The sequence below is a fragment of the Danio rerio genome, chromosome 18 (genome assembly GCF_049306965.1).
Source record: "Danio rerio strain Tuebingen ecotype United States chromosome 18, GRCz12tu, whole genome shotgun sequence".
Taxonomy (NCBI): domain Eukaryota; kingdom Metazoa; phylum Chordata; class Actinopteri; order Cypriniformes; family Danionidae; genus Danio; species Danio rerio.
The window spans coordinates 20,829,572-20,843,414 of record NC_133193.1 but is presented as its reverse complement, the minus strand read 5'-3'; the positions used below and the strand labels follow the sequence as shown (position 1 = coordinate 20,843,414).

The window sequence follows — 13,843 nt, the reverse complement described above, 5'->3', positions numbered from 1 at the left end:
CGCGGCAAATGCACGTCAAAAGCGTCACGACGCAAACGTACTTGTGCCACTCCCACTTTGAAAGAAAAAATATCTTTAGACATTTTCTTTCTTTATTTTTTTTGTTCAGTATCATTTTTGTGATTTAACTAATGAAAAACTAAAAAATCCAAACATTTACAAATATTGTAATTAATTACTGAAAGTAGTTCCCCACCCGCCTGCTTCCTCTAATCATATAGTGCCAACACACACACTTCAAAATGTATTATTTTAAAACACTTATCTTATTGCAGTTTATACCAAATAAAATAGCAAATCATTTAAAAAAATAACCACATAATTATATCCAGGTCATCTTTATAAAAGAAGCTTAACTGAAATGAAAACGCAGACTTGGGCGGAAGTGACATATGTCGGATGGATCTGCAAGTGCCGGTGGAGTGCTTCATTCTTCCTTTTCTTCCGTGGCCGCCATCGAGTTAGGAGCGTGGTTCCTGGCGAGCCGTGAAAACTTACAATAATGGTGAGCAAAATGGACAATTAACCCACCGACTTATTCGCGTTTTTAGTAAAGTATCTTCATTTAGTTGTTTTATGTGCACGTATGCATAAAGTTGCTGTGTTTTTGGATGAATTGTCACACGTTAGCTAGTAGGCTCGCACTACCGCGGCTCCCAGGAGCCATTTTGAACCAATGCTGCGTGTATACACGTGTAGGCATGATTTTGGCAGATGTATCCTTATTATGGTTATTACCACGAAATTAGAGTGCACTATTAATGTGTTTTTATTTAGTTTAGAAATTTGCTGTGTGGCCTTCATCGAATCCAGCATCATTCAGAATACACTGGAACATTGTCGGAAATATGTAGGCATGTTGTGGCCTAAGTTAGGCTGCGAGTCCAGCTCACACACTTGAAATTGTATGTGATGATGATTGATTAATTTAGAAAGACAAGTTGTAAATTAGTCATTTATTTGGCTCATTAAGAAAGCTGTTATACCGCAGGTTTAACAGCCATAACGTAGCCTCATTAAAAACTAAATGTAAGTTAACTTAGGCACAGTTGGTGAACCATCGCTTCATTTAACAGCAGGTGTCTATCTGCTTTGAAAAAACTTATTGAGGTAAAGTTGGTTGAATATACGTTCATATGTTCAATGACAACTTGTGATACGATCCATGTATTGTTTACCATGCTACTTTGATTATTCTGTCAGAAATGCCATGCAAGTAGGACTTCAAAACAACATTAACACTATTTAATTGTGAACAATGTATTTTTTTCTGTTAATATGATTTTTTTATTTAGAATTTGCAAAATATAAAAATTATATTATTAGGGACAAAGTCTGAATGTGTGAATGTAAAACCAACCTTGCCTCAATTTTTATTCAATTTAAGATGTTACTCTTGCTATGATGGTGTAATTTGCGTCCTACTCTGTGTTCAGTGACAGTTGCCTGCTGTCTCATGCTGGCACAGAAGGTTGATGACAACAAAGTCTGAGCAAGATTCCAAGTTTAGCTTAAACCTTTAAATGTTAGATATGTTGTTCATATCTTTTAAATTGTGTTACAGGCTTGTGCCCGACCGTTAATCTCGGTCTACTCCGAGAAAGGGGAGACATCTGGAAAAAATGTGGTTATGCCAGCAGTGTTCAGGGCTCCCATCCGCCCTGATATTGTGAACTTTGTGCACACCAACATGCGCAAGAACAAGCGCCAGCCCTATGCTGTCAGCGAACTGGCCGGTGAGTGTTTTTAATCCACATTATTTGCAACATCGCTCCAGTGATGATATTCCACTTCAGGTCCGTGTTTCTGACAACTGATTATGCTGGAAGTTCTGAGAGCCTTGGTCTGTTTGAAATATCTGCTTATGGAAGGTCGTGAGCATGTATAACTTTATCAAATTTGTTGTTTCAGGTCACCAGACCAGCGCTGAGTCCTGGGGCACAGGAAGAGCTGTTGCCCGTATCCCCCGTGTGCGTGGTGGTGGTACTCATCGCTCCGGCCAGGGTGCTTTCGGAAATGTATCCTCAAATAACTAAATTTGACTTGAGCAACACTTGCTGTGATGGTGTAATTTGCGTCCTACTCTACGCACAGCGACAGTTGCCTGCTGTCTTATGCTGGTGTGGAAGGTTGACGATCATTGAGTCTGAGCAGGTTAATGTATGGATGCGTCTTTGAAGTTTTCAAGGCCTGTGCTCACACCAACACAAAAATTCTATTAGATTTTTTTTTTGAGAGGATATGAATTGCAGCAGATATAGTTTCAACTGTTACTAGTTTGTTTACAGTTGCATTCACTTTAATACAAACAATTCTGCTTTTTTTTCTCTTGTTGCATACTTGTAGACAACTCAGTCAAATAGTGTACAATTTTTTTTTTTTTTTTCCTTCCCAAAAAATGGCATTTAGATATTTGTATTACCTGTGGTGTTTATTAAAGAACTCAGTCAAGCGCTGATTCTGGATAAGTGGTTTGCTGAAATGCAATTCTATTTTGATTTCAATGTGCATCTCTTGAAATGGTAGAGTACCAAAAAGCCATACTTGAGTACCATTACTTGCCCAAAAATGTAGTGTAAAAGTATCTGTTGTAAATATTACTCAAAGTATGAGTCAAGAATAGTGAGTCTTACGCTGAGAAAGGTTGATGCGCTTGTATGTAATTTGTGTGTGTGTGTAAACGTAACATTCTGTAGTGTATAGTTATTGTTTAAGGCCATTTCGATCATCATACAGTAAATATTCTTCCTCTCATCGACATTCCATCTAAACACTCACTGGGTCATTGCGTGTAACGTGTCTTTTTGAACACTTAATGCTTCTAAGCAGTTTGCAACATATCAAGTAGTTCAGTATGATGCAAATTATTATTTTTTTATTTCTTCATTTTATTTTACTTTCTATGTGTGATTTGATTGCACAGGAATCGCAGGAATGATTTTTCTAATCCCCATAGGCAGGAAATAATAAAGTAGTGACTGCATGGTGAAGAAGTACCAATTCTGTACTAAAAATCTACTCAAGGGAAAGTAAAAGTACACATTTTTAAAATTACTTGCTAAATTACAATTCCTGAGGAACTGATCAATAATAGTAATTTGTGTTTGTGTAATTTATTACTTTACACCACAGATCTCTTACAGTCACTTGTTCTAGTTTTGTGTGCACCCTTGCTGCTTGTTTTGATAATATGCTGTACATAAAAGCTCAAATCATTTTAGACTTCATATTTTTCTTAGTATTGTCAAGTTATAAGATGAAAATGCTTAACACCAGCTGTAAACAGGGCATGTGATAGCAACAGCTTTAAGGCATTTGACCAAATATTGAATGTTGTTTTTCCATGGTGTGGTGAAACAGATTAGAACAGCTCTGAGAAGTTGCATTGATACCATGCAGATATCTCTGATAATGCATTTAAAGCAGTTCATTAAATTTAAAATGAATAATTGCACCAAACTTTTCTGCTGTATACTTGTGTTGGTGTGAACAGGCATTAGTTGTAAAATGTTAAGCCTTAACTCCACTGTAGATGTGTCGTGGTGGACGCATGTTTGCTCCCACAAAGACCTGGCGTCGTTGGCACCGCAGGGTCAATGTTAACCAGAAGCGTTATGCCATGTGCTCTGCCCTGGCTGCTTCTGCTCTGCCATCCCTTGTCATGGCCAAAGGTGAGTGAGCATTGTGTCCAGAGTTTCATGTTGTCATTTTTTTAATTTGTTAATCTTTTTGGGGTCTAGTATAATGGCAGTGCCTGCATGCACTGTGTGTAATATGTGGGTTGCCACCTAATGGCATTCTGCTCTTAAATCAGTGCAAGAGAAACCTCAGTTTGCAGAAGGGCCAAATCAAACTATTGGTTATTCCCTTTCGAAGGCTGAGAACAGACTTAGAGAAACTGCCACACTTAAAGGTGGTCTTGTTTTTTTTATTTTCAATCGATTTGAGACATGCCACATTTTTCAGGTCACCGCATTGAGGAGATTCCTGAGGTCCCACTTGTTGTTGATGATAAAGTTGAAGGATACAAGAAGACCAAGGAAGCCGTGCTTCTGTTGAAGAAGCTAAAGGCATGGAACGACATTAAAAAGGTGAAACATACTGCCTATTGATTAAAAAATTTATTGACTAAAAAACTATTTACAGCGTTAACTCTGTTTCAATCTTTGTTTCTGGCCTTCAGGTTTATGCCTCTCAGCGTATGCGTGCCGGTAAGGGTAAGATGAGGAACCGAAGGCGTATCCAGCGTAAGGGACCATGCATCATCTATAACGAAGACAACGGAGTGACACGAGCTTTCAGAAATATCCCTGGTATGTAAAGCAGTCATCTATTTTACTGTGATCTATATGAACGCATTTTCTACATGATGATCTCCACTTCTGGTCCGTGTTTATGAGTCCTATGATTTTAGTGGAAGTTCTGACCACACAATGGAACAGTGTTTTGTTGTGCTCGGTGGTTCCAATATTTAACTGCAAAGTTTCTTGTCAGGCATCACACTGCAGTCCGTAAGCAGACTGGACCTGTTGAAACTCGCTCCAGGTGGTCACATTGGACGTTTCTGCATTTGGACAGAGGGTGCTTTCCGCAAACTGGATGACCTCTACGGCACTTGGCGCAAAGCTTCCACCCTTAAAGTGGACTACAAGTAAGTTCCCCAACTCTTTAAAGTTCTCATGGTATTCTTGGGTAAATTGAACAACAATGATGAGCTTACTTCTGGTCCGTGTTTATGAACACCTTGATTTTATTAGAAGTTCTGAGTCAACATGGTTTTCTGGAAAGCCACTTACACAAACATAGAAATGCATCATTTTGTAGATGAAGTATGATTTAGAGAATTTACTGCAATGCTATCTTCCAGCCTGCCCATGCACAAAATGAGCATCACAGATCTGAACAGAATCATCAAGAGTGAGGAGGTCCAGAAGGCCATTCGTCCTGCAAAGTAAGTTCTGGTTTTGACTGTTTATATTTGCCTGTCGTTGCAATGATGAGATTCTTACTTCAGGTCCGTGTTTCTGAAATAGTGATTGTATTGGAAGTTCTGAGCCATCTTTCCTTTAATAGTCCTAGCCTTCAGTCTATAGTATTACTAACAAGTGTCTTTTTGACCTTGCAGCCGCAAGATTAATCGCAGAGTGTTTAAGAAGAATCCTCTGAAGAACCTCAGAGTGATGATGAAGCTCAACCCATACGCCAAGACAGCCCGTCGCCGTGCTATCATGGCACACAACCCTGATGTGAGTATCCTCACTACATCACTGATGCCAGTGTGTTGTCTGAGCAACATCTAAATCTGATCTCTCTGCGCAGGTCAAGGCCAAGATGCTGAAACCCAAGAAGAAGAGGGTTGTGAAGAAGACCAAGGCTAAGAAGGCTGAAGCTACTCCAGCTCAAGCTTAGAGCTCATAAACAAGACTATGGAGTGCACACATGATTTTCAAAATAAAACAACTGATGAAAATTAATAAAATCTGTCCATTTTAATTCACTGCATACAATATAAGCATTGCCACGTTCCATTGGTTGCCATCTGTTAAATAAATCCTATCATAGTATACACATTTGTATAAGTTAAATGACTGATTTTTCACTCTCTTTGAATTAAAGGCTGCAAATTCACCATACTGAAAGCAGAACACAACATTACAATAAAACCACGTAAGCATCTCTGGGGTCAAAGACTTCAATCATAAATCTTTAAGTTTAAAAAGTATATCAATCACAAGTGGACATTTAGAAGGGAGGTCTTTTGCATTTGCGCGGTGTAACGTCTGCCATTTGATAGCTTTTGCAATTGAGATTTTGGTGTAAGGAAAAAATAGGTATTTGTCATCTCTCACAGATGCCATCCTAGCATAAACCAACCGATATGTTGTAGAACAGGTTTTGAGTGCACTGTGATGTGATGTTTTGTTAATTACAGCAGTGTGTTTGTTAATACTTAGACAACACCTAAAATAAGACTGGGTGGATTCAGGAGGCAGTAGTTTGCTGTTGACCTCTGGGTGGAACTGAAGATTTTGAGGGTGAAGAAACACCAACAGTTGGCTTAGAAAAATATGGCTGTTTTCACATTCCCACACTGTGAGTCGGAGTTGCTGGCTGGTTCAGTCCAATGGTGCTGCACAACCATCCAGCGAAGTCAACCTCCTCAGCCTCTGAGTTCTTGATAAACGAATGAACCTGAAAAAGAATTGTGTTAGTGTACTAGCTACATATTTGGAATATGGATATAATATATGAGAGAATAGTTCTTACCATCAGCTGCTTGAGGTCTGCTCTTTCTGCTGGATTTTTGATTAAACTGATAAAGGAAAATCAATGAAACAAATTATGATTATTTTTTTTTAATAATGTGTCTGTCTAGAATTACATATCTCAAGTAACGAAATATATGTTTATAGTTGTATTTCACATGAAATATGTTTGTGATCACTTGGGCAAGACAGTTCAGAAAATATACAAGGAAAGTGAAATAAATGCTTCAAATTAAAGCTTAATCGCCAACATTTTGCTCGCAAACACAGAAAACTTGGACCCGTTTTATTATTTTTCCATCGCCATGTCCACTCAAGGACTACAATAAGGCGACATTTCAATCTATGCCCCTAGATGGCGCAGTAAGCACCGCTGAAAAGGCTTTTATTCAACAGATGCTTTTATCTAAAGCAGCTTTCAGTGCATTTTGCTTCTCAACAGTTTGCCAGTTGCCTTGTAAATCAAACCAATGACCTTGGCATCACTAATGCCAAGCTCTACAGGAATAAACTCAAAGATAACATCTTTGCTTACCATTTGTTTACAAAGTCTTGAAATTCTGCACCAAAGATACTTGGTAGCTTTGGAGGTGGCTGAAAAAAAACACAGCTCCATTAAATCTCAGCGAAGCAGCCAATAAATCCTCACTTTAATTAATTCACTGCCATAAAACAGTTTAGTGATCTTGTAAGCGCCACTGAAAGCTTACTTCATTGACAATATAATCAAGTAGCTCAAATATAGCCATGGGAGGTCTGCTGTCTGGACCGTATGCTGAAAAACAAACATAAAAAACATATATTATCTCATTATATTAGTTCCATTATCAAGTACATGAGTTTTAACTCACAGCTGCCAGGTCGACCAGGGGGCCTGGGTTTTGGAGAAGTGTCACTGGCTGATGGGTCTCCCTCCAGGGGCTGACCGAAGATTTGTTCCAGCTCTTTGGCATCAGGTGGTGGGATCGGGAAGCGTCCGATGGCCATCTCCACCAGAGAGAGACCCATGCTCCATATGTCAGACTGGACAGAGTAGTGAGTGCCTTGAAGGCGTTCGGGCTACAGATGGACACGGAGAAAAAGGAAAATCACAAGGGGAGGAAATGAGCGCTATCATACAGGAAGAGATTTGATGGAAAACAGGAGCCTGAACAAACAGATGGCACCCATGAGATGATCCAAATTAAACATCAAGGGGAAAATGATTAGGTCAAAAATGTACCAAGAACTTAATTATCTGTGACTGTAATATAATATAATATAATTTAATATAATATAATATAATATAATATAATATAATATAACATAATATAATTTAATATAATTAATATAATATAACACATTTTAAAATACTCTAAATATTAATTAACTCTATATAATATAATATAATTATAGATTAATCTAAAACTTAACATTGTGTAGATATAATATGTAAATTAATACATTTATATATACACTCACCAGCCACTTTATTAGGTACTCCTCTCATTACCGCAAATTTTTAATCAATCACATGGCAGCAACTCAATAGCCATTTAGGCATGTAGACATGGTCAAGATGATCTGCTGCAGTTCAAACCGAGCTTCAGAATGGGGAGGAAAGGTGATTTAAGTGACTTTGAACGTAGCATGGTTGTTAGTGCCAGATAGGCTGGTCTGAGTATTTCAGAAACTGCTGATCTACTGCGATTTTCACGCACAACATTCTCTAGGGTTTACAGAGAATGGTCCGAAAACACAGGCTCACCAACACTGGACAATAAAAGATTGAGAAAAATGTTGCCTGGTCTGATGAGTCTCGATTTCTGCTGCACATCCTGATGGTAGGGTCAGAATTTGGCATCAACAACATGAAAACATAGATTCATTATGCCTTGTATCGATTTAGGCTGGTGGTGGTGGTGTAATGGTGTTGGGAATATTTTCTTGGAAAACTTTGGGCTCATTAGTACCAATTGAGCATCATGTCAATGCCACAGCCTACCTGAATATTGTTGCTGACTATGTGCATGCCTTTATGACCGCAGTGAACCCATCTTCTGATGGATACTTCCAGCAGGACAACGTGCCATGTCATAAAGCGTGAATTATCTCAAACTGGTTTCTTGAACATGACAATGAGTTAACTGTAATCAAATGGCCTCCACAGTCACCAGAGCTCAATCCAATAGAGCAACTTAGGGATGTGTTGGAACGGGAAATTTGCATTATGGATGTGCAGCCGACAAATCTGCAGCAACTGGGTGACCATGTCAATATGGACCAAAATCTCTGTGGAATATTTCCAGTACCTTGTTAAATCTATGCCACGAAGGATAAAGACAGTTCTGAAGGCAAAAAGGGATCCAGCCCGGTACTAGTAAGGTGTACCTAATAAAGTGGCCGGTGAGTGTATTTTAAATAATTTCATAATATAAACATTTCAAATCTATATGATAATGTTAATAGACCAAATAATTTTGTATTGTAAAAATAAAAAATTCTATAATACCAATAATATAATAATAATAAATAGAATTATCATATAATAATAATAGTTAATATATAATAATAATACATTTTATAATAAAAACAAACATTAAATTAACATTAATATTCTACAGTAACTAATTTTAAATAACTGTATGCTTATAGTTCTAATAGACTGAAAAAGGGTAAATAAGCATATATATATATATATATATATATATATATATATATATATATATATATATATATATATATATATATATATATATATATATATATATCGAGACATATTTAATATAAATATTGAATTGATTATTAAATATTCAATATAAAAACAAAATTATAATGCAATATATTTATATAATATAAAATTCTATAACACATACATTCATAAAATTAATAACTACATTAAAGTAACAATTGTAATTAAAAACGTAAGATACTGGTAAACATAAAATGTAAATCAACCAAAAATTAAAATATACATTTTCTATTATGATATGTATTGATTTTGTTAAATTATTAATAATCAATAATCAATCAATCAAACTATATATATATATATATATATATATATATATATATATATATATATATATATATATATATATATATATATATATATATATATATATATATATATATATATATATATATATATATATATATATATATATATATATTGTTTACTTACAGACATGTAGGACCTGGTTCCCACGAAGGAATTGGCCATGGAGTCAATGAGTTGTCCACTCACACCAAAGTCACACAACTTGATCTCCCCACGCGAGTTGACCAAGATGTTAGATGGCTTTACATCTGCAAGGTTGAGACAAGGTCTTCCCTTCAGTAAGTTTCAACAAAAATAATAAATCAACAGAAGATGATGCAAGATCATCATTTACCTCTGTGCATGATCTTGTGTTTCTCCCGCAGGTATGACAGACCTTTAATCACCTGCATGAATGAAGACAAAACAGATCCAGACACATTAAGCAATGCCCATTAGCCTTATTTCTGTAAACAGTCCACATGACAGCCATTTGAGAAGGAAATACTGACCGCAATGCTAACTTTGCCCAGTATTTGTTCTGGGATCTTGCCTGCTTTCTTAAGGCACTGGTCCAAAGAGCCGCCATCCTACAAGAAACAATATTTATGGAAAAATGTCCACCACATACCCTTATAAAGCGTCGAATTATGGAAATGCAATGACTTTAAAGATGCCATAGAGTGCATTTATTCAATATAATAAATTGTTCTAATTCTCCACAAATGGGTTTATATGCTTGTTTATAATTACATAAATTAACTCTAGAGCGAAAAGCTTAGTTTTGACCATATTTGGAAAGGTCTTGAATATTAATGAGTTTTGCTCTGATATCGCAGGTCATGTCAGTGCTCTCTCTCTCTCTCTCTCTCTCTCTCTCTCTCTCTCTCTCTCTCTCTCTCTCTCTCTCTCTCTCTCTCTCTCTCTCTCTCTCTCTCTCTCTCTCTCTCACTCACAAAGTATTCTCTTTATTATCAAAAAGCATTTACCTTTATGCCACAAGAGTAACCTAGTTTGCTCCTTAGTTATGTTCTGGATGAAATATAGTCTAAATTATAATTATAATATGCAAAGGTGACAGACAGAGATGTATTTACAGTTTTTGTATTTAGATGTATTTTAAAGATTTAACATATGAAAACAGGCAGGAATTAATATCAACTTGTGCATAAATAGATGAGTTTTATAAAGTTTATTAGTGTCCGTTCACCTTGGAAATTTTACAGTAGGAGCTCAGTGATGCATAAATGTGCATTAAACACTTATTTTTAGCAGTGTACATGTGTTTGTTGCCTTGTTACAAACATTTGCAGCAAATTTCACAATATACCCATCAAACTAACAAAAGATATATTTAAACAGAAGTTATACCACTTCAGGGTGGCGCCGAATAGTTTTTAAAAACCATATATATGCTGAATTTTGTGTTCTGACATGCTGTGAACATAGTGGTTACCGCCTGCTTCAAAAAACTTCTCCTTATTAGTCTCCCTGCCACACCTATTTACAAAATAAGAGTTTCACATACATAGTGTGTTTAATCAATAACTATAGAATACACAAGACATGTCACTCTTTGAAATATCTTTTTGAATGGGGAAAAGTGTAACTGTCAATATGAATATGAATATGAATAAAGCCCCGCCTACTAGAACAGGAGCCAATCATCGATCACTTTATGGTAAAAAAGCCCGCCTTCTAGTATTATTCTGCAATGCCCATGTATATCTGATTTTCATTCTATGGCACCTTTACGTATACTTAAAGGATAAATCCTAAAATAGAGGTCTGCATTCCCGCGGCTGTCCCGCAGGCGCCGCGGGACCCGACCAGATTTCTACGGCGCGGGTATAAATTTCCGAATAAACGGTAACGGGTTTAATTTGGGACGGGAGCGGGCTGTCTAGCAATATCGCTCCCGACTCCCGAGTGAGCACGCGTATGTATGTGTGTAAATGAAATAGCGAGATGCTGTGTTTAGCTTGTTTGTTGCAGTGTGTGTGTGTATGTATGCCCACGCACGAATGAGAGATATGTGTGTGTGTGTGTGTGTGTGTGTGTGTGTGTGTGTGTGTGTGCGCAGATAGAGCTTTGCCTGTGTTTGTGCTTGGTGCTTATGAGTGTGTGTTAGAGGGCGCGTGCGCGCGAATGAGAGAGAAAGCTTTGTCTGTGTGTGTGTGTGCTTGGTGCTGTGCGTGTGTGTGTTTATACAGACAGCTTGTTATAGGCTGTCTGGACTGTATAACTGTGTGATTTTCGGTTTTGTTCTCCCCCCGCTCTTTAGCGGGATCGGGCGCGGCGGATAGAAAACGGGGCGGGTCAGGCAGCGGGACATCAAGTGCTTAATATAAGCGGGAGCGGTCGGGTTCCGGCTAAAACCTGGCAGGAGCGGGATTCAAAATTTAGTCCCGCGCAGATCTCTATCCTAAAACATCCATCTGGATAGATTGTCAGATGGAGTATATGCACACACAGACTTTTCATTTAAGTCAGCCAGCCCCAGGGCTTCCGGTTAATTGTCATTCCATACAAAATCGGCACGTTTAAGATCTGATTTCTTTACAAAAACAGCGATCTTCACTGCCTGGCTGAGATACATTATAATGTAGGTATTAGACCAAACAAGAAACACTGCCTTAAATGATATTTTTCTGCATAGTGTCTTTAAAACTTGGATATTAATTTTACCCCAGTATTTTCAAAGAAATTTCTGCGCTAGCCTGCATCTAATGACGGCGCCTGCGTTTAAACAGTTTTTAGTTTCTTTTTGCACTTCAACAACTAAATGGATGCTTAAGTCCATTTAACCGATTATATTTGAATTACATTACAACATCAATGCTGTAACATCCTTATGAAATAGAAAATAGTTACATACAGCTTTCACCGAAAGTTCATTATTGGCTGAAATACACTAGCTGTGCATAGAGCCCATTTAACAGTAGTGTGTATAGATTTATATATACAGACAGATAAACTCTCATTTATCTCTTTATGATTGAGAGAAGGCAGTACCATGTTCTCCATACAGATGCTGATCTCTCCGTCGCTGTAGAAAGCCCCATAGAAGCCCACGATGTAGGGAGAGTTACATTCATGCAGCACCTGCAGCTCTCTGATGATCTGATTCCTTATTGCTGGCTTAATCTCAAGGTGGATCAACTGCATAAAAAATAAGAACAAATCAAATTTAATATGACCCTCATATTATTAAAATAGAAGAGGTGGAAATTAGTTTTTTGTTTCACAAGATGAGAAATACTGTTGAAGCCAAATTTATTCGCCCTACTATGAATTTTTTTTCCAAATATTTCCCAAAGTGATGTTTAACAGAGCAAGGAATTTCTCACAGTGTTTCCTATAATATTTCTTCTTCTCGTGAAAGTCTTAAGCCCTGATTAGATCACACAAATTTCGATGAATGTTTTTAAAAATCATTACTATTTCGTCACAATTTCCTTCACAATTTAGAAATGACAAATGGACATCGTGACACAAGATTCAATCGTTTCTTTTTGTGTAATGTGATATAGTTCACGACAACCGATACCATGCCTGCGATGCCTCACAACACCAGAATGACAAGCATGTTACATTATTATCACGTTTTTCAAGTTGAGTTCCGTCACGTGGGTGAAACTGGCCAATAGAAGTACATAATTTCTTGGTTATCTCAGCAGGTGCTACCGTTAATGCGCTGGTCAGGTAATCAAAATATAGGCTGCATATTTACTTATGAGTGGGTCACAGGTGGATAAGATCAATCATTGGGTCTGCAAACTTTAACTACCTTTTCTAAAATATTAAAGGCTTTTAAGCAATTTTATCTGACAGACTTGCACAAATATGCAGACATCTACATTCTCTGACTTCTGACTTCTCTCATCCTTCCAACAGAGTTTGTTCTTACGAGGAAATCTGGGAACATGTTCAGTGCTGTGAATACATTCTAAAAGCATTCCCTGCTTATTCAAATTTGTCATTATTAGTGTAAACAGTTTAATATGGGCTTGTCTGAAACTGAATAGTTCACTTTAATTTAATTTAGGCTAGATTATTATTTTATTTAACAAACCAACACAATCTCATGGCAGTTCATGTTTTGGCACATATAGTGGACTTGTTTTGAAGGGCTTCACCTTAAATGTTATTCGTTATTCTTTATTATAGAAAAATTGACCAACAAAAGATACATTAAAATTAAGATTAAAATGATCAAAAACAAAATACCTTTCAAAAAGATATTTTTTCCAAGTTTGATCCTATCCATGTCATAACGAATGCCTTTAAATAATGCAGTTATTAGTTATCAGCAAGCATCAGTGGTTTTTGAGAATGAAATAAGATTAAAATTAAGATATATTGTTATAGCAACATGTGTGGCTGCTTTGGGAAATAGCGCTCGTTGTAGACAACACGGGAATGTGTAGTCGGTCACATTTGTTACCCACAACAAGTCAAGATTTTATCAAGGAAAAAGAATAAAATAAAATAAAAATAATTGCATAATTTGACATAATGACTTTCGTAACTGACAATAAAAATAGTGTGATCTGAC

The 13,843-nt window shown here is 36.8% G+C and overlaps 2 protein-coding genes and 7 non-coding genes across 9 annotated transcripts in view; 8 read left to right on the top strand and 1 right to left on the bottom strand.

Moving 5' to 3' along the window:
• The first annotated feature begins 437 nt into the window (after positions 1-437).
• Positions 438-5,474, top strand: rpl4 (ribosomal protein L4). Its single transcript, NM_213107.1, is given in 10 exon segments — positions 438-505; positions 1,565-1,736; positions 1,912-2,018; positions 3,533-3,671; positions 3,967-4,091; positions 4,184-4,313; positions 4,495-4,651; positions 4,868-4,951; positions 5,126-5,246; positions 5,320-5,474. Coding segments are annotated over 10 exon segments (1,128 nt in total). The 5' UTR covers positions 438-502; the 3' UTR covers positions 5,410-5,474.
• On the top strand, positions 1,398-1,495 carry LOC137488385 (small nucleolar RNA SNORD16). Its single transcript, XR_011007401.1, has one exon. It is a non-coding gene; the product is annotated as a small nucleolar RNA SNORD16 (small nucleolar RNA).
• Positions 1,772-1,839, top strand: LOC137488383 (small nucleolar RNA SNORD18). Its single transcript, XR_011007399.1, has one exon. It is a non-coding gene; the product is annotated as a small nucleolar RNA SNORD18 (small nucleolar RNA).
• LOC137488384 (small nucleolar RNA SNORD16) lies at positions 2,056-2,153 on the top strand. Its single transcript, XR_011007400.1, has one exon. It is a non-coding gene; the product is annotated as a small nucleolar RNA SNORD16 (small nucleolar RNA).
• On the top strand, positions 3,759-3,889 carry LOC137488386 (small nucleolar RNA SNORA35). The gene has a single exon (XR_011007402.1). It is a non-coding gene; the product is annotated as a small nucleolar RNA SNORA35 (small nucleolar RNA).
• LOC137488380 (small nucleolar RNA SNORD18) lies at positions 4,362-4,430 on the top strand. The gene has a single exon (XR_011007396.1). It is a non-coding gene; the product is annotated as a small nucleolar RNA SNORD18 (small nucleolar RNA).
• Positions 4,703-4,770, top strand: LOC137488381 (small nucleolar RNA SNORD18). The gene has a single exon (XR_011007397.1). It is a non-coding gene; the product is annotated as a small nucleolar RNA SNORD18 (small nucleolar RNA).
• On the top strand, positions 4,989-5,058 carry LOC137488382 (small nucleolar RNA SNORD18). The gene has a single exon (XR_011007398.1). It is a non-coding gene; the product is annotated as a small nucleolar RNA SNORD18 (small nucleolar RNA).
• Positions 5,475-13,843, bottom strand: part of map2k1 (mitogen-activated protein kinase kinase 1) — a 32,554-nt gene continuing 24,185 nt past the window's right edge. The window contains 9 exon segments of the mRNA NM_213419.2: positions 5,475-6,192; positions 6,268-6,313; positions 6,802-6,860; positions 6,977-7,041; positions 7,118-7,325; positions 9,430-9,554; positions 9,641-9,692; positions 9,798-9,875; positions 12,301-12,447. Of these exon segments, the coding sequence (NP_998584.2) occupies positions 6,079-6,192; positions 6,268-6,313; positions 6,802-6,860; positions 6,977-7,041; positions 7,118-7,325; positions 9,430-9,554; positions 9,641-9,692; positions 9,798-9,875; positions 12,301-12,447 (894 nt within the window). The 3' untranslated portion in view covers positions 5,475-6,078.